Consider the following 19699-nt stretch of genomic DNA (forward strand, 5'->3'; position numbering starts at 1 on the left):
GAAAGCAGCCAGTGATAAACCATGCCACAACCCCAGTGTTAGGCTGTGTTGAAATTTTCTCTCTCAGATTACCGAGTCTCTTGCCTTCCAATTTCAGCCTCATTCAAAGTCTCAGGATGTGGGGAAAATGTAGACATTGCTGGAATGTGACTCAAGTGGTTTGTAGGGTGATTTCTGCCAGAGTCCTCATGAGCACAGCGGTTACTGGCCACATTTCCTTCAGCATCCTCCTCTTGAGTCTCACTAGAAGTAGTGACTTCCAGAACTCTAGGCTTTCTCTAGCTCCTTCTACAAACATTACCAAAGGCTTCTGAGAATTCAGGAAGTGGTTCGAGGGCAAGCTTTAGAGCCTCCAGGTGCCACTGGCAGATAGACCTGAAATCCACCCGGACTTGGGTTTCAGTTATGCAAAGACGATCCAAATTTTCATTAAAAGTCACCAGTTAGGAGAGAAGGAGAGACACCTGACTGGCGAGGGTAACGAGTGCCTGAGACCAGCGTGATGGCTCTGTGGGTCAAGACCCTTGCTGCCAAGCCTGAGTCCAATCCTTGAGATTCAGATGGTGGAAGGAGAGAACTGACTCCTGGGAGTTGTGTTCTGACTTCCACTTGCAAGCTGCGGTGCTCGCTTGGATGCACGCTAAATTACAAATAAATAAAAAGTGAAAACCAACAAAAATGACAATTGTGCAGGCACAATGGTGTGTACCTATAGCCAGCCACTCAGCAGGCTGTAGCAGAAGATCCACTTAGCCCAGGGTTTGAGGGTAGCCTGGGCAACACAAAAACTCCCAACAATGTATCTCTTTTATGACTCTGTCAGTGTAAAGCCTAATGAATCATCTAGAGCTGCGGTTATCAACTTGTGGGTTGAGAACCCTTTGTGGCCACATATCAGATACCCTGCATATCAGATATTTACCTTATGATTCATAACAGTAGTAAAATGACATTTGTGAAGTAGCAATTAAATAATTTCATGGTTAGGGGTCACCACAACACGAGGAACTGTATTAAAGGGTCACAGCATTAGGAAGGATGAGAACACTGCTCTAGAGTAACAGAACTTTGGGGGGTTAAAAACAAGTATCAGTATGATTGTTTAGTCTGAGTGTATGTTATCACATGCATGCAGTGCCTGTGGAGGCCAGAAGGGGGCATCAGACCTCCTAGGACCAGAGTTGGAAACAGCTGTGAGCTGTTATGTGGGTGCTGGGAATAGGACCAGAGTCTCCTGGAAGAGTAGTCAGTGCTCTTTTAACTGCTGAGCCATCTCTCCAGACCCCTTCTGTGGAGTTTTTTGAGATAGGATTGCACTGTGTAGCCTGGAGCTCACAATCCTCCTGCCTCAGTCTCCTGAGTGCTGGGATTGCAAGTGTGCACCATCATGTCCAGCTGTTCTGGGGCAGAACCATCTCCCGCCCTGGGAGAGCAGTGGCTTTGGGTCAGCTGGAAATGCTGATCCCTGTGGGAGTTGAGCCAGGGTGGGGCAGGCTCTGGAGCCCAAGTCACTAACCGGAACTTTGTTTTCCAGCTATGGGGTGCTGCTGTGGGAGCTGCTTACAGGCGAGGTCCCTTACCGTGGCATCGATGGACTGGCTGTGGCATACGGGGTGGCCGTCAACAAGCTCACACTGCCCATCCCATCCACCTGCCCTGAGCCATTTGCAAAGCTCATGAAAGGTATTGTGCAGGCCCAGTCTCAAGAGTCCAGGGTCAAGGAAAGTCGTGCCTAGGAACAGTAACATTTTCTATTTTTCTTAAAGCAGTATGTGTGCTAGTGAGTGACTCAGCACATAAAGACATTTACCACCAAGGCTGACGACAGTCTGAGTTCAATTCCTACATGGTAGAAGAGATCAGATTCCCATAGGTGGTCCTCTGACTTCTAACTATATGCAATGGTACACTTGAGCCCACACACATAAATAAATGAATAAATAAACACATAACCATATAGAATTTTAAAAGCAAAGGAAATATTAATCTGGATGCAGTAGCTCACATGTCAGTAATCTCAATATTCAAGAATCTGAGGCAGAAGAATTGCTTTGAGTTTCCAGGCCAGCCTGGGCTAAGATGAGACCCTGTCTCAAAAAAAAAAAAAAAAAAAAAAAAAAAAATCCAATTGCTTTTAAGTGAGCTTTTCTGAAAAGTTCGCCTCTGCTACAGAGGTGAGTTGTTGGCATGTCCAGATATGCAACTCAAAGCCCCCAGTGTCTTGCCTTCCCTGTCACTGTCCCACTGTCCGCCAGCAGACAGCACAGCCCCGAGCTGGCTCCAGGCCTCCCTTTGAAGTCCCAGCTAGTGATCATGAGCATCTTTCCGGTCTCAGCAGTGTGGCTGTACTCCGACCTTCTGATTCTACCCTCATCATTAAGCTTGCTGCCTGTCTCTGTGAGCTGTGAATTGCTTCATCAGTTTCAATTTTTGATTTTTTTAAAATAGGGTTTTGCTATGTGTACCAGGTTGGCCTTGACCTCACTCTGTATCCCATCCTAGATGAAAGTTTATGATGTATTTCAGGCTGTCCTCAAACTCACTCTGTAGCCCAGGCTGGCTGCAAATTCACCACCGTGTTATCCAGGCTGGACCTGGATCCTGCCTCGACCTCTCTAGTGTTGGAATTACTGGCATGTGTCACGGTGTCCAGCATTAATCTATTTCTTAGAACTTCTGTGGTAATTATAACATCCTTCAGACGTTGGCTTGGGGACTTGTATTTTATAGATATGTAATTCTGCGACAGCAGCTAGGCCTCAGCATTGAAACCATGCATCTGTGAATCAAGTGTCACAGTGAACACAGGCAAAAGCAGGCTGGTCTCACTGTGTCTGCTCACCTCTGACATGGGTGCCTGGGACCGGGGACACTCAGGCGCTCACTGATATGCCCTTAAGATTTCCAGGAGTCAACACTGTAGACAGGGGCTTCTGCTTTAGAGCGACAAGTGTCAAACTGGGAAGCCTGCCATCTTGGAGATCATCCTAGCCGTACTGAGAGGGGAAAGTAATGTGATTCTCATTTGTCGCAGAATGCTGGGAACAAGACCCTCATATCCGCCCTTCGTTTGCCTTAATTCTTCAACAGCTGACTGCCATTGAAGGGGCGGTGGCGACTGAGATGCCCCAGGAGTCTTTCCATTCCATGCAGGAAGACTGGAAACTGGAGATTCAGCAAATGTTCAACGAACTTCGAACCAAGGAGAAGGTAAGAGAGCAGACGCACTGCGCAGTACACCCGTAAACCGTGGGGACACCAGCCGGGGACCACTGTTAGCATTCTGCCATTTGTCAGATGCCAGTCCTTGTTGATGCTTGCTTTCCTTCGGGTTAAAATAAAGAGTGCTGAGAACATACAACTGGGAAGAAAAACCCTTTTATCAGGAAATCTCCAAGTCGAAAAGAGACAAGAAATAGCATAACAAACCCGTACGTTAACGAGTTGCCAAATGTCCAATTTGATCACTTTACATGCTTCTTCTTTCCATTTTTTTCCCCTGAAACTGGAGTATTTTAAATCAAACCCTCACCTCATACTACTTCCATATTTATCTTGCTTGAAGATTTTGGTGTGTGTGTGTGTGTGTGTGTGTGTGTGTGTGTGTGTGTGTGTAGGCTTGCATGGTACATGGCACAGATGTAAAGGTCAGAGAGAACTTTTGAAATTTCCTTCTCCTTCCACCTTGTTGAGACAGGGTACCCCAAGCTGGCTGGCCCACGATCTCCCAGGTGATTCTCCTGTCTCTATCTCCCATCTTGCTGGGAGAGTGTTGGGATTAGAGTTAGGAGGAGCCCCTGTGTCTGGCTTTTTGTGGGATCTAGGGATTGAACTCAGGTTTCGCCCAGTAAGCAGCTTACTGACACACCTGACCTTTTGACAGTTTCCTCACAAAGTTCCCGCTCTATGCAGTCCAGTCACAAAACCCACTTACAGAGTTTTAAGTTTGTTATTTCCAGCCGGGCTCTGTTCATAGCTGTCCTCAGCTGCATGTGACCCACGGTGCTCGGGTTGGGCATGGCTGAGCCCTCGACAGCAGTGTTGCCCCTCACACCATGGTGTGCCCTGTCAGGTCATTTCCTGCTTGCTCCATGTGCAGATGGACCAAGGGAGTCATTTCACAGTTGGCTTTGGCAAATCAGAGCCATATTTGGTCCATGTTCTTCTAGGCCATGTCTTGTCAAGTTTTTCAGATGCTGGTCCTTGTAATATGTCCTCTCTGATCTCCAAGGCTATTGCTTTGTGGGGGAGATTAGGAAAATGTGTGCATTTTGAACTCTTCAGTATGGGCTCTGCTGTACTCGGCCGACAGACTTTATGAAGGGAATAAAGTAAGCCAGCAATGAGGCACACACCGAGCATTGACCTCACCATGCTCACAGTGCACCAAGAGCCATGGGAGCTGGTGTGAGGCGGATGGCTGGGGCTGTGAATTGAGCAAGCCTGGTCTCCATGGGGGTGGTGACAGAACCTATTAAATGTCACTACCAGGTTTCAAAGCCAGATGTCAGGCATGGCTCTGTGACATGGTGATGGCACCTACTCTTTTAAAAGCATCTTTGTAGTATGTGAGCATTTTCAGGAATCCAGGTCTGTTGTTGTTTGATAAGTGTACGTGTTTAATAGTTTAAATTCTTCCGTCATACGTGTGATGATACACATCTGTGCATGTGCACCCATAACATAGCAAGCGTAATATTTCAAGTCACTCGTCAGCTTGAAGTTATATCCAGGGAGGAATTTTCCCTCCCTAGGACTCTAGGACAGATGAGGAGCAAGCATCCTGCCTACTGTCCGAAGGGTTCCACAGTGGGATTCGTGCGAGCATCCTGGTCCCCCAGACTGAGTTCAGGGACGATTCCGCCGGTCAGAGGACTCTGCTGCCTGGTGCCCAGCCTCCCTCCCTGGTGCTTGTGCAGAATGACCAGGAGTGCCTGTCTGTCATACGCTGCGTGCCTGGAGCTCTGGCTCAGACAGGCTGGCTGCCTCTGGGCTCAGCTGGGTGCTGCCGAGTGGCCTTGGTCCCTGTGCCACTGCCCACGGAGTGTCACAGAAGAGAGTGGGAACTGTGAGGAGGTGCCCAGCACAGGCCTCCGGCTTAGTAAGTACCATGTAAGCATGTGCCTCAGGACAAAGACGAAACCTGCTGGAAGAGGAAGGCATGACGGCCGCTTCTGGAGGGATGCCTTTTGGCAAGGTGTTCTGTAGGGTTCTGGAAACATTTACACACTTGGTTGGCTTAAAATGATAGGAAAATTTTGAGAGTTTTATTTTTTTGTACACTTGTCCAATTCGTTTTCAAGCATTCTGAAATGAGGTGTATAAACCCACAACTAAACTGATTTTATGGAGCGACAGGAGATTTTGAGAGAAAACGGCCTTAAATCACACAGTTGAAGTTTGAGAGTGATAGTATTCAGCATAAGTGTTCTGGCAGTGTTTTGTTTAACTGCTGATAACCAGTTTTGAAACTGCAGGATGTGAGCACAGGAATGGGGCAATTCTCATGTTGTCGAGCAGAATAATAAAATAACGCTTCCAGAATGGTCACAGCCTTCTCTGGGTGCTGGCGTCAACCTGGAGACTTAACAGTTTCTTCTTTTTCCCTCTTCCTGGCACTGCGGCAGTCTTGTTTAGTATCCTAGGCCGCTCTGTACTCACCGTGTAGTTTAGGCCGGTTGTGAACTCACCGCAGTCCGTCTCCTAAGCCTCCCGAGGGCTGGGACCACAGGCACGCTACCCATGCTCAGCCGTTTTCTTATTATCCTTCTGGATTTTTCCCGTTGGCGTCTGCTTTGTCTCTGTATTTGACTCTTACTCATGGCTCCTCCACGTGGCCCCTGTGGCCTTGTGATCTGTGATTAGAGAATCAGCAATAGTGTTTCTGTTTGTGCTCTAAGGGTTCTAATCTCATCTTCCCGAGGGGTGGAAAACCCTCTGGACGTGCCCTATCTCCCTTTCCCGACCACTGGCTGGGGGAGGAGGCCTCACATCCAGTTAATGCTCAGCCCTTGGCTCTCGTCCACATGGCTCTGTAGATGGTGAATCCTCCCCACACTCCGGCTGCTTATCGCTGCTGTCTGTCTCTGGGTCCCCTGTGTGCACCTGGCACCACCGGCCCTCAAAGAGTGCTGGTCCTCATTAACCATTAACCTTTCTTGCAGGAAAATGGTTTTGCCATTACCAGAAAGTCCCCACTGAGCCTTGAGGCAAATGCTCCTGCTAGTAACCACATAGACAGAAGGAAGGCTTTTGTGTTTCATGATTTCAGAGTATTCCTGTGTGTTCTAACACTCCAGAGGTCTTTTTCCCACTCTACAACATGCTTCTCAAGCTTACTTTATCATTATTATTATGATTATGATGTTATTGTTATTATGTGTGTGTGTGTGTGTGTGTGTGTGTGTGTGTGTGTGTGTGTGTAGGTAAGAGGTCAACCTCAGTTGTCTTCCTCAATCTTTCTCCACCTTGCTTTCCTGAGGCAAGGTCTCTCACTGGAATCTGGAACTCCTCAGTTCAGACTGGCCTGCTAGCAGCCCCAGGGATCCTCCTGTCTGTAATGAAATGTGTGTTCTCAGGCCTGGCTTTTACATGTGGGGTCTGGGGATTGAACTCAGGTCCTTGGGCTTGTGTGGCAAGCATTTTCCCAGCTGAGCCATAGCCCCAGCCCAGCTTTTCCAGTTTTAAAAATCTACTTAGTAGGACGCATAGTTTGACTGCTTTTCCACCAATCATGGCCTCTAACGCCTTACAAAGTCTATTTGTTGTTGTTGTTGTTGTTGTTGCTCATGAAGTTGTTGTAGGGGTGAACCCTTTGATAGGGACTTAGAAATAAAAGTGTTTGCCTACTCACTTTATCTAGAAAGATGCATGAGGGATGGCTGACCCCAGTTAACAGCAGCGTGAGGCCAGCACCACTGAAAACCAGGGAGTCTCAGAGAAGGGGGGATGCGTGTGATGAGTTCAAAACCATCCCCTGTCCTCAAGTACTCTGCAGTCAATCTCCAGTGTGGACTCGCCTCAGAACTGCTTTGCAGCTGGATGGGTCGCCCTCACCTGTGACCCTCGCACACAGGAAGCGGAGGCAGGAGAATCAGAAGTTCAAGGCCAGACAGGGCCAGGCGAGTCCCTATCTTAAAAAAAAAAAAAAAAAAACCTACAGATTTTTCAAAATTACACAGCATTTCTTTTTCTTTTCCAGTGATAAACAGCAGGCTATTCCTGGCATGTGCCAGTGAGGAGATACTGGCCAGTCTGTACGTCAGAGCCAGCTGGCATGTGGTGGGGCGGGCAGCTGAAAGGCCTGTGAGTCAGGGCGAGTCGCATCTGTATCTCTGTCTGTGTGAATTACTTAGAGAAACAAATCAAGATCAGAGCACTCAGAACTGAATTCTGGTCCTCTTGGCTGCCACAGCCCCGAGGACCCTTTGCTTCAAAGGATACATTTCTCTGTCATGTGGACTCTTGGTCTCACTTTCATTCTGTCCTGTTGTTAGGACAGCGGTTTACTGTGTTCCTCTTTTCTTTCTGATATGTGTAGATTGGCTCAAATGACCCCCGAGCCCATCTAGAAAAAGTCCAAAGGCTTGGAGATGTGAACTGTGTGGTCTCTGGCTGGCTGTGGCTCCTCACAGTGTGTCTTAGTTGGATGAGTCCCTTTGAGTGGTTGCTGTTTAAACTGGTCTATCACATAAAGCCACGAGTGTTTGAATCCCTATCTCAAGGTTCTGGAAGGTCACAGCCCTACCCAAGAATCTTCCACAGCTCCTCCTAGAGCTTGGCACAAGGCTCTGCTGAGACGGAGTGTCTGGATAGCGACGGTCGGACTGCACGCACCGATGTCTGCTGGGTGTCGCAGCAGCAAGAGCTACATAGACAGACGCAACCACCCCAAATGCTTTTCTCTATAAAGAAGAGAACATGCTAGAGAAACGTTGAGATGCTTTAAAACTGTGCAGGATTCTCAGTTTTCCCCTAAAGGATCATGAGCTATAGTCATGTGTAACATGTAACTACAAGGATTAGCCTTTAACTTAGGAGTTCTCAATCTGTGGGTCGTGACCTCTTGTGGGAGGGGGTGTCAAAAGACCCTTTCCCAGGGGTCTACTAAGGCCATCAGGAAACACAAATATTTACACGGACAATTCATAATAGTGGCAAATTTGCAGTTATGATGTAGTAATGAAAAGAATGTTATGGCTGGGTTCACCACACCATGAGGAACTGTATTAAAGGGGCGCAGCATTAGGAAGGCTGAGAACCACCGCTTACCTCATTGAGTTATAACTGTAGGCTGTATTTGGAAACGGGTCATTCACAGGCCTAGGGATGTAGCTCACTTGGTAGAAGGCTTGCCTGGCATTCTTGAAACCCTGGGTTCCATGCCAGCAAGCACCTCATAAACAGGAGCCTGGTAGCACGAGCTTCTATTCACAGCCCTCAAGAGGTGGAGGCAGGAGGATTAGACATTTCAGGTCATCTGGGACAACTTGGTGAGCTTGAGGCCAGCCTGAGCTACATAGACTGGGTCTCAAAACATAAATGAATGAATTAGTTCATTCACAGCTGTTCTTTGTTGATGAATGTTGATGTATGTATGATTTATTTGTTAGTTCAATGGTTCTCAACTTTCCTAATGCTGTGACCCTTTAATACAGTTCCTCCTGTTGTGATTCCCCCATACCATAAAATCATTTTGTTGTTACTTCATAGCTGTAATTTTGCTACTGTTATGAATCGTAGTGTAAATATCTGATATACAGGACAGCTGATGTCAACCCTGTGGAGGTTGCAACCCACAGGTTGAGAACAGCTGTGTTAGACGCTCAAAAAGACTAGAGGCAAAGATCCAGTGGTGATAACCTCAGGTGTGAAAGTGAGCATTGCCTTTCCCTGTCAGGAACTAACAGAAGAGAAGGCACCAGCTTTGGGGGGTGGTTTCCCCTAGGTTAATAATAGACTGAGTAACCGGCAGCTCAGGTCATCTTGGATGCAGTGAGCTTGCGGTGAAGAGCTTCAGGAGCAGTTCAGGAAGCCCATGTTGATCTCCTCTGGGACCTGACTTTGCAGGAGCTGCGATCCCGGGAGGAGGAGCTGAGTCGAGCCGCCCTGCAGCAGAAATCCCAGGAACTGCTGCTCAGACGCCGGGAGCAGCAGCTTGCAGAGCGTGAGATCGATGTGCTGGAGCGGGAGCTGAATGTCCTCATCTTCCAGCTGAACCAGGAGGCTCCGCACGTGAAGAAGAGAAAGGGGAAGTTCAGGAGAGGCCGGCTGAGGCTGAAAGATGGCCACCGCATCAGCCTGCCCTCAGGTTTGTGCTGTCAGAATTGGGCAAAGGTCGGGGGTTAGAATCTGAAAATGTGAATGAATAATTTTATGAATGAATGAGTGTGCAGATGCTTGCCAACCGTGGTCCTGACACACTGGCGTAGGGAGTTTGGTGGGTGTCATCTGAAAGAGAAGTTGGGCACTATCATGGCCCCTGAGTTTTTGGCTGTCATCCAGTGCTGGTGATGGGCAGATGGAGTGGTGGTTAGTATCAGTCGCCAGTGTGACCGCATGTAGACTCACCTGAGAGACAAGACACTGGGTGTGTCTGCGAAGGAATAAAGGAATTTTTTTATTAACTGGGAAGACATACCCTAACTGTGAGTGACTATTGTGTGGGCTGGGGTCCCAGACTGAATAAAAAGGAGAAGGCAACTGAAAAATCAGAATGCATAGCCCCTCTTTTGTCATAGCCTGGCTTTTCTCAGTATTTGTGCCATGTCCTGGGTGTTCTGCCGTAGTTAATTCTCAGCATTTCCTAGACTTGGGTCGGGGAAACGAGCAACAGAACCAGGATGGAAATGGCCCAACACTGGAAGAAAGTATGAACTCTTCCTTGCTGGACCCCACTCTTCAGTGACAGAGGATGGAACAACACCCCTCCCTCCTAGAGGCAGCCGTTGCTCAGCTGATAACGAGGAACATTCAAGACAGATTGACATAATTAACTATTTGTGCCAGATTCTCAAAAGTTCCTGGATTGTAGTATTTAGAATTTTCCTTTCTGAAAATAAAGAGGACATTCCAGCTACATGTTTATTTGCTTTCTGGCACCTGGTACAAGATTTCAGTCAAAGAAGATCTAAACATCTACTGTTGTAAGGACTTTAATACCGTGGAAGGATTTAACATGCAGCAGCTTCTTATGACCACCAGATGGTGCCAATGCTGTAATTCTGGCACAGGATTGGCACCAGCTGGCATTTGGAGCCTTGGCCTTTACTGTGTGTGGACACAGAACCCCATGCACATACACACTCTTACTTGTGCAATACCCAGAACAGGACAGCTTTAGTGATGAAGAAATAGCAATCATTTCTGTCCTCTTTTCCCAAGAGAGTTATGTGTGTGTGTGTGTGTGTGTGTGTGTGTGTGTGTGTGTGTGTGTGTGTGTATAATGCATGTGTATGCAGGTGAGGGGTTAACATACCAAATTTCTTGGATTTTTGCAGTCTTCTGTCAATCCCTACACTACTTGGTAAAAATACTTAGTATTGTTAGTATTTTCTTCAGAATTCGTGGGAGAAAGCTTGGTCGGAGCAGAAGCTTTGACTTGGTGATGGGTGAAACTCCTCTGCTTTGTGCTCCTTTTGAAGTTGTATTCTGAGCATGTATAAAGTCGAAGAGGTTCTAGGCTTCAGGGGTTGGTACATCTCTGAGCAGGGAATTTTAAGTTGCACCTAAGCCAGAGGGAACCAGAGCCCACTGAAGAGGAGCTGTTCATGTGTGTGGAAGAGCGGGAGAATGGACACACAGGAGAGCAGCTGTTTGTGTGTGTGTGTGTGTGTGTGTGTGTGTGTGTGTGTGTGTGTGTGTGTAAGAGGGGGGGTGGGAGACAGGGGAGGACACACAGGAAAGCAGAAGTGAGTTTTTACACTTTTAAGCCACCCTCCCCCCAAGTGATACACTTCCTCCAGTAAGGCCTTAGCTCCCAACCCATTCAAATGGCCCCACCAACTTAGGGCCAGGTATTCTAACACTCAGGGCTTTGGGGGACATTTATCATTCAAACCACCACACAGAACATATCCTGCAATGTTTAACTTGTGTCTTATGGAAGAGACACTCACACTCTAGGTTGGATGGCTTGGATACTTATTCCTAACGCTCGTCTAGCCCTGTTCCCCAGGCCGCCAGCACATGAAGTTTCTGGAGTAAAACGGCCCCACAGAGGTAGCCTCAGGACTCCAATAGCAGGTGGCCATCCATCAGTGCAGGGAACTCAGGGCAGGAACTGGAAGCAGCTGGCATATCCACAGTCAAGAACAGAGAGAAATGAACACATGCCTCCTTGTGCCTATCAGAATAATGTGTCATTTCTGTTGACTTGAGTCTTGGAGACATTGCACAGGGTCACCTGAGAAACGTGCTCAGAAATTAGCCAGTGCCTGGAAGAGTTGCTGATGACTCTGTTGTTCATGACTGTGCCAATGACAGTGAGGAGATCATGTAAATCCCTGAAAAGCTGATTCTTTCTTCCTCAGATTTCCAGCACAAGATCACAGTGCAGGCCTCCCCAACCCTGGACAAGCGCCGGAGTTCAGACAGCCGACTCTGCAGCCCACCCAGCAGCCCCTTGATGCTCCCCCGCCTCCGAGCTATCCAGTGTGAGTGTTTGCCCGCCGTGCAGCGGCCCATCTCCTCATCAGCGTTATCTCTGCCGCGTGGTCACGCTGAGTGGGCTGTGCTCTTACAGTGGGTCTGAGTGAGTGGGAGATGGTGAACAGACAGTGTGAAGATCTGGAAATAACAGTTGACCTTTGGGCCTAGTGTAGGGCACACTCCTATAATCCCAACACTTGGGATGTGGAAAGAGGAAAATCAAGGACAGTCTTAACTATCTAATGAGTTCAAGACCAGCCTGGGCTACAGGAGACACTGTCTGAAGGAAAGGGAAAATGAAACAAAATGAAAAACACGAAGAAGTTGGTCTTGGCTCTTAGGCCAGTCTCTCATACTCTTGGCTGTAAATGTGACATTGCCTCAATGCAGTGGGGACCTAGAGCCAGGAGTCCAGGCCATCTTAAAGACACTGCCACATCAGAGAGCATCCCTGTCTTCTGCTAGAGTGGTTGAGGCTGAGGAGATCGTCAGATATGGGTGCTCACTTGTTGTCTTCTTTTTCTTTTCTTTTTTCTTTTTTTAAAAGTATTTATTTATTTAATGTGCATGGTGCTCTATCTGCTTGTACACCTTTCTGCCAGAAGAGGGCATTGGGTCCCACTAAAGATGATTGTGAGCCACCATGTGGTTGCTGGAACTTGAACTCAGGACCTCTGGAAGAGCAGCCAGTGCTCTTAACCGCGGAGATATCTCTCCAGTCCTACCTGTTGCCTTCTTTGAGACAGGTTCCCACACTAGTTGGGGATCCCCTGTCCCTAAACTTTCAGTTCATTCCCTTTTTTCTAGTCTTCTTGACTTTTTAAAAAATTTTTTTTATGAATACAAAAAGCAGTTTTCCAAGATGGGTGAATGAGTTTCTGTCAGGCACCTGACTGGCTTCTTGGACTTTTCAGTAAAATCAGTATGTAACCATGGTTCTCCATGTAGTGACTTCAGATGAAAGCAATAAACCCCGGGGGCGGAATGTGGTCTTCCGACAAGAAGACTTCGAAGATGTGAAAAGGAATTTCAAGAGAAAAGGTTGTACGTGGGGACCAAGCTCCATTCAAGTGAAAGAAAAACCAGAGGGCCGAGAGCGGTATGTGAGTGTGTGTGTGTGTGTGTGTGTGTGTGTGTGTGTGTGTGTGTAGAGGGGGCACACTGCATGCACTGGGGTAGTAGTGCTGTTGTGCGTGTCAGTGCTACTAGATCTGCCTCCTGGGAAGCGATCAGACGGATGCAGAGACATCTGGATAGTAACTTAGTGCTCTGCAGTGTGTTGGACAGACTTTATGAAATGATTATTAGTTCAGTAAATAATTTGACATTTTTATGTATCATTTCGTGATTTGTGTGTGTGTGCGTGTGTGCGCGTGCGTGCGTGCGTGCGTGCGTGTGTGTGTGTGTGTGTGTGTGTGTGTGTGTTGGGGGTGGGTGGGGCTGGAAAGTTTGCTCAGTCCTGCAGAAGACCGGAGTTTGATTCCCAGCACCAACTTGATGGCTCACAACCACCCCTAACTCCAGTTCCAGGGGATCCATCACCCTCTTCTGACCACTGTGGGAGTCAGACATGCATGTGGTTTGCATGTATACATTTGGGCAAAATATTCAAGCATGTAAACAGATAAATAAATCTAATATATTTTAAAGATTATATTTGTACTTTGTTAGGTCTTCAAAATTCAAAAGCACAAAGGTACTCCCTTTGCATCTTTAAAAATATCGCTGCTGGGCTGAGACGCTCAGCAGGTCAAGTGCTGTCAGGCAAGCCCGAGGACCAGCGTTCATCTCCAGCATGCACATAAACGCTGGCAGGCATGGCAGCTGCCTGTAAACTCAGGCCCACAAGAGGAGGAGACTACAGGTCTCTAGGGCAAACAGGCTTGCTGCACTAGCCGGAATGGGTGAGAGACCCTGCCTTGATACAATAAAAACAGAGAGCAATTGAGGAAGACTTACAACATCAACGTCTGTCCTTCATATGCAGGCACACCCAGGAGCAGTGGTACACACAAACACGCATACACGCACCACACACAAGCAACCATGTGCATGCACACACACACACACACACACACCACATATACATAACAAAAAATACATTGCTAAAAGTTATTGTGTTTGAGTGTCCTGCGGTTCCATTACATGATATGAACGAAAATGTCTTTCTCTCGCAGGGTCAGGCCTCTCTCAGATGGCAACAGCCCTTGGTCGTCTCTTTTAATAAAAAGTCAGAAAACTACACCTTTGGCTTCATTGTTTGTGGACCAGCCAGGTAACCGTGTCCCAGAACGCAGGATGTGCTGGGGTGTTCTTAGCTCTGGAGGGCCCCGAATCATCTCATATGGTCCTTTAGGTCACTGAAGGGGCAAACAGCAGGTCCTTTAGAGCTTTACTTAAGTCCAGAGGTTATTTTGCATCCAGACTTCATGGCACTAAGGATGTGTGCTCCAAGTGTTTGGGGAGATAGAGTGTATACCTCCGTATCTTAGGAGAAAAAAAAAAGTATCCCACTTAACCATATAGACCAGATGAGTTTAGCGTGGGTGGGAGTTGGCCTGGTTAAGGGTGAGCTGGGCTGTATTCAGTGTAGATTGAGTTCAAGAGATGAAACCATTGTAAACCTTCAAAGATGGTTGGTAGTAAAGAGAGCTGGTCTTTTATACCCATGTGTTTACGAGGACCTTTTTATACTGTGAGAACATCGAAACGTTTCAGCAAATCTGGAGGTGCATGCCTTGAGTGTATGCTGGGTGCTCTGCTCACCCACCATGTCCCCTTCTCTGAGGGATCCTTTTAATAAGCAAGGGATTTGGTGAACAGCGCCAGAAGGGGGAGTCAGCAGAGGAAAAGGGGCTGCATGAGCAGAGCGCTCATGGGAAATGCAGGCTTGTGCAGATAGAAGCCAGTGTCCTGCCGACTGTCTTGAGACCGTCTTGAAGAGACTGGCTGTCTTGATGAGAGCGGGTTTAGGTGTCAGAGAACACCACTCTGGGGAACAAGGCAGTTGTGTTGTGGCTCACCTTGGAGCCCAACACAAGGAGGTTGCTGTCACCTCCTGCACACATGAGAGCTTCACCCTTCTCCTTAGCCAGTGCACTTGGTGACGACCTCCAAGGTGCTCCAACTTCTTCGGAGTTTCACCTCCTCATACCTCATTGTACTAGCCCCAACTTTGGGACAGGCCTGTCACAATGCAGCCTTGTCTTCACTCCAGGACTTTCAATTTTGTGCCAGGTCTGACAAGAACTTGAGCATCTACTATCCACTAGTTGCCACTGGTTTAGGTGCTACACTTGGGAATCCTTGAAGTGCTGTGTAGCAGATGGTATGCAAAATGAGCAGTGGACAAGGGCTGTGCACTTTGTTGAAGCAATGAAATGTGTACATTTTGTGCAACTCTGTGTGTGTATGTGTGTTTATATCTTGACGCTTCTGTCGCCACACTAATTTCTGTCATCTATATTGATGAGAAACACTTTCCCAAAGGGCAGAAAGCATACAACCTGTGGGGGCCTGCATGCCAGGGTCTGGACTCTTCACACCAGAGTTCTCCTACTGAAAGGCCTCTGCGTGCTTTGGTTTAGTGTGGTGATGTGTGTGTGTGTGTGTGTGTGTGTGTGTGTGTGTTTATATCTTGATGCTTCATGGATTCTAGTGTGTATGTACACAGGTAAATGGTGGTGTTTGCTATGCCCTAGCTCTGCAGTGTTTACATGTGTGCCTTTGTTTAGGATCTTGCGAAGAGCTGAAACTTGTCCCTGATGGATTGGAACATAGAAAACCAAAGCAGATGAAGATCCCTGGCCAGGCCTATGTTGGTCTGCCTCTTTGCAAAGACAGCCAGAGAGAGCACCCCGTAGAGGCTGAGAGTCGGGAGGAGGAACCCTCTAAAGGTTCCCCAGTGAACAACGTGGGTGCACCCATGCTGAGGAAGAAAACAGAGACTGCTCTGTATGAGTGTGGGGTGCTGTTGGCATCGCTGGCTTTGGGCCTGGATGTCAAGAAACTACACAGAACCCAGGCCCCCAAAAAGCCATCACTCAAAGAGGGAAAGAAGCCAGAAGGCACTCTTCAGTGGGTCTCTAAATGCCAAACAAGTACCAGTCCACTTCTGAGACAGCCATCTGCAGGCAGGGCACCCAGCGATGACCCCTCTCTCCTGGCACCAAGTGCCACAAGCCTTTCCTCGAAGTCTTCTCTCTCCACGAAGTGCTTGCTGCAGGCTGATGAAGAGGAGCCATCTTTGGGGAGCACTCAGATCTCTTGTGGTCCCACAATGCTCACTCCAGATCCCTGTTCTGCTACCCCAGAAAGCAGCTGTGAACTCATCCCTGAACCAAGACTTAAGAATGACTATGGTGTCTTGAGAGGCATGTCCCCTGCCTTACTGGAGCAGACAGGGGAGAAGCTGCCAGCCTGTACTACTGTAGGAGACAAAGAATGCCATCATGCATGGATGGGATCCAAAGAAACTCCATTCCTGCCTCAAGGTAGGTGGCAAAAGTCGGGTCACAGTGCAGATAACATTGCAGAGGGTAGAGGAGTGTGGATTGGACAGTTTTTTCCTTTTTCTAATGATTTCAATTAATAGCTTAATATTGTTCAAGTGGATCTTGAGTGTTATTCTTAATTGTTATAATCTTAAATATTACTAAATTTAGATTCTGAGAAGAGGCTTGATTGGGATCTAGTAACTTCAGATTATAAGATCATGTAAGCACAAAGCATGTGATGAATGACACATCAAACTGGGGACAGAGAAGGGTCATTAAGGCCAGATCTCAGCAAGTAGACGGTAGAAAAGCTGACCATAGTTCCAAACCAAAGCCATTTAACTCTAACCCTAAACCACCCACCCTAGCACTAAACACTTAGCCCTAACCCTAAACACTTGACCATAACCCTGAACATTTAACCCTAACCCTAACCCTAAGCACTAATAATAACCTTCAACACTAATCCCAAGCACTAACCTCTAACTTGAAACACTAATCCTAATCCTGGCCACTAAGCCTTGTCTCTAAACCCGAACTCCATCCCTAATCCTAACCCTCTAACCCTAATGCTAACCAAAAGGTATCTTCAGGCTTCCCTGAGACAGTCCCAGGTCACACACTGTGGTTGTGTTGGGACTGAGGTCTTGTCGTCTCTGTGATTGGTGGCTGGTATGTAACAAGGCTGCAGCTGGAATGGCTTGAACCCTAGACCCCATTTCCCCACTGTGCTGAGGGTGGACGTTCAAGGCAACGGTGTGGGCAGGGCTGGGTCTTCCTTGGGCCTCTCCCCTGGGCTTGCTCACACCCTCTCCCTGTGTCCTGACGTGGTGGTTCTTCTGGGTGTGTTTGTGTCTGGATCTTAAAGGCCCATGGCCAGACTACACTGGGGCCTGCCCATGTGGACTTATTTTAACTTAGCCACCTGTGGGGAACCCCCTCATCTCTAGGGCTGGCGAGATGATTCCGTGAGTAAGATGCTTGCTCTACATGTAACAGGGCCTGGATCAAATCTCCAGAACCCACATCAAAAGGATGGGTGTGGTGGTGCAGACCTGTAATCCCAGAATTGATAGGGCGGAGACAGGTGGGATGCCTGGGGTTTGCTGGCCAACCAGTCTAGCCAAGTCAGTGAATCCCAGGTCAGTGAGAGATGCTGTCTCTGAAAATAGGCGGACATGCCTGGAGTTGACCTCTTGTGTGTGTGCACGCATGCACACACACACACACACACACACTCACACACACACTTGCACATACCATGCACAGGTCATGGTGATGTCACAGTTAACTGTGTAGAAGTTTGTGCTCAGGTTTGCTGTCTGTGGCTTTGGGCACATCACTGTAACATGTCTGTCTACTAATAACCTTAAGTCACCTCTCCCGTGGTTAGGAGTGTGGTAAAAATCAAGTGCACAGTGCTGCTGTGATTAGTTACATTAACGTCATACAGGTATTCTCTGAAGCTGTGGCTATGGAAAGCCATTTGAATGGGACATGGTGGCTCATGTCTGACATCCTAGCTATGGGGGAGGCCGGGTGAAATGGCTGGAGGAATTCCATAGGGTGAAGTCCTCTTCCTGTTCTAATGGCGTATTTTCACTAAGGAAAACATACCCCAGCATGAAAGGTTTGTGTAATTACAGTGTTGAAACTCTAGGCAACCCGTCATCTGGTTGAATAGACGTCATCTTTCCCTTCACTCATTACTTCAGAGTCTGTCTTTTCATTGTGTACTATCTGTCTGTCTGTCTTCACTCACAGGTGCCCATGGAGACTCTGGACCACCACACTCTGCCTCACCTGGCCCTCAGAGTGAGCTGGCAAGCCAGGACTCTCCTGTGAAACCCCAAGGTGTTCTGGCCAAGCATCAGGCATGCCCTGCTGCACCACAAAGTTCACATACTGCTTCGTTGAGGACAGCATCCCCACCTGTCTGGGCCTGTGACATGGAACATGCAGTACCAACCCTTGCCTGTCTCCTTGGTGCCCAGGAGAGAAGCAGGTGCCAGGCACCTTCCTTGCTGGAAGCCAATGTGGAAGGTCAGAGGAAGGACTGTGCCACATCCTTGTGTAGAGTGAGGAGTGTGACGTGCCAGCCGTCCATCTATGCCCTGGAGAAAGACTTTCTGACCTGAGTGCCTTTGCCCTCCCAGCACTACCATTTGAGGTGGACACAATGAGGCACTGTGCCTTTGTGCCTTGGCTCACACTTGTGGCCCAAGAGGCTAGTGGTAGATGTGACTCTGAGGTATACCAGTGACTGCCGTGGGCTGTCCATATTATGTCCACTGGATGCTAGTTACCCAGTGACTTGAAATGCACAGACGTTCAGTCAGCTGAGGCGGGGTCATCGTGGCCAGCTTCCACGCTTCGTTCTCGTGGGTGTCCTGCCCACCGGGACACGGCAAAACTGCAGTGACCAACCCTCTTTACTTCCTCCCCTCATCCTTGTTCTCTTCTCTTGTCCTTTTGGGTGTTTGTTCGTTTTTTGTACAATAAAAGCCAAGAAATGGCTATTCATGTCTTGGCAATAATAATGTGATGTTAGGAAGTAAAGATATTTATTTATAGAAGGGAAAAAGGTTCTATTGATTGGAGTTAATCTGGAGTCCTATTTAAACTACCCAGAGAAAGCAGTAGCCTTGTAATGTGAAAGTATGTCCAGTTGACTCCTGAATTCACAGACCATCCTCTTCCAGGAGGTTCTACTAAATGTAACTTATAAAAGTTTTACTGAGGCCCAGAGAGATGGCTCAACAATTGAGCATGCATGTAGCTCTGTTGGAGGACCCAAATTCAGTCCCCAGCACCCACGTCAGATGGCTCACGACTGCCTGTGACTTCAGTTCCAGGGCATCTAATGCCCTCTCCTGGCTTCCACGGGAACTGCACACATGCACATGCCACCACACAGACACATAATTAAAAGTCAAAATATTTTTTTAAAGTTTTATTGAATGTAACTATATTGCTATTTTTGTGTCACGTGACTAAAATACCCTTAAGGGGGGGGGATTACTTATTTTGTTCATGATTTCAGAGGGATCAATTCAGCCTTGAGGAGGGAGGACCTGGTTGGGTGGCTCACACCATGGTGGACAGCAAGCCGAAACAGGCAAGGATGCACCCTCACTGAACTTCTCTCCCCGGTTTCTGTAGCCTCCCCAAACAGTACCATGACCTGAGGACCAAACGTGAGCCCATGGAAGATGTTTCAGATTCAGAGCTCAGCAGTAATTGCCAAGCATCAGCTGAGATCAGAAATTACTGTTTGGCCATCATCACATTTTGTGCCCTGCACAAGGCTGCTCTGTAGGTTTCCCTACAGAAATGTCTCTTCCTTCATTAGTAGCCAGAGGTGGGAAATTTCTTCACGCTGCAGCCGAGTCTTTAAAAATTAAATTATCCATGGCTAGCTGTGTTTGAAGAGCCTATGTGCTGTGGACATACATATTGTGTGATTTTATTTTTCTCTGAGCCTGCAGTTTTCCTGGCACTAACCACACTGCCAGCGCAGGAGATGGCAGGACTTTTGTGTGTGTGTGTGTTCC

General features: G+C 47.8%; 1 protein-coding gene across 1 annotated transcript in view; it reads left to right on the forward strand.

The window, feature by feature from the left end:
- Map3k21 (mitogen-activated protein kinase kinase kinase 21) overlaps positions 1-18994 on the forward strand; it is a 33288-nt gene extending 14294 nt beyond the window's left edge. Inside the window, exons 3-10 of the mRNA XM_028889816.2 lie at positions 1535-1683; positions 3035-3210; positions 9070-9310; positions 11532-11654; positions 12598-12748; positions 13827-13924; positions 15384-16142; positions 17910-18994. Of these exons, the coding sequence (XP_028745649.1) occupies positions 1535-1683; positions 3035-3210; positions 9070-9310; positions 11532-11654; positions 12598-12748; positions 13827-13924; positions 15384-16142; positions 17910-18283 (2071 nt within the window). The 3' untranslated portion in view covers positions 18284-18994. The remainder of the gene's footprint in view (positions 1-1534; positions 1684-3034; positions 3211-9069; positions 9311-11531; positions 11655-12597; positions 12749-13826; positions 13925-15383; positions 16143-17909) is intronic.
- Positions 18995-19699: the final 705 nt, after the last annotated feature.

Source organism: Peromyscus leucopus, chromosome 5 (assembly GCF_004664715.2).
Source record: "Peromyscus leucopus breed LL Stock chromosome 5, UCI_PerLeu_2.1, whole genome shotgun sequence".
Classification (NCBI taxonomy): Eukaryota; Metazoa; Chordata; class Mammalia; order Rodentia; family Cricetidae; genus Peromyscus; species Peromyscus leucopus.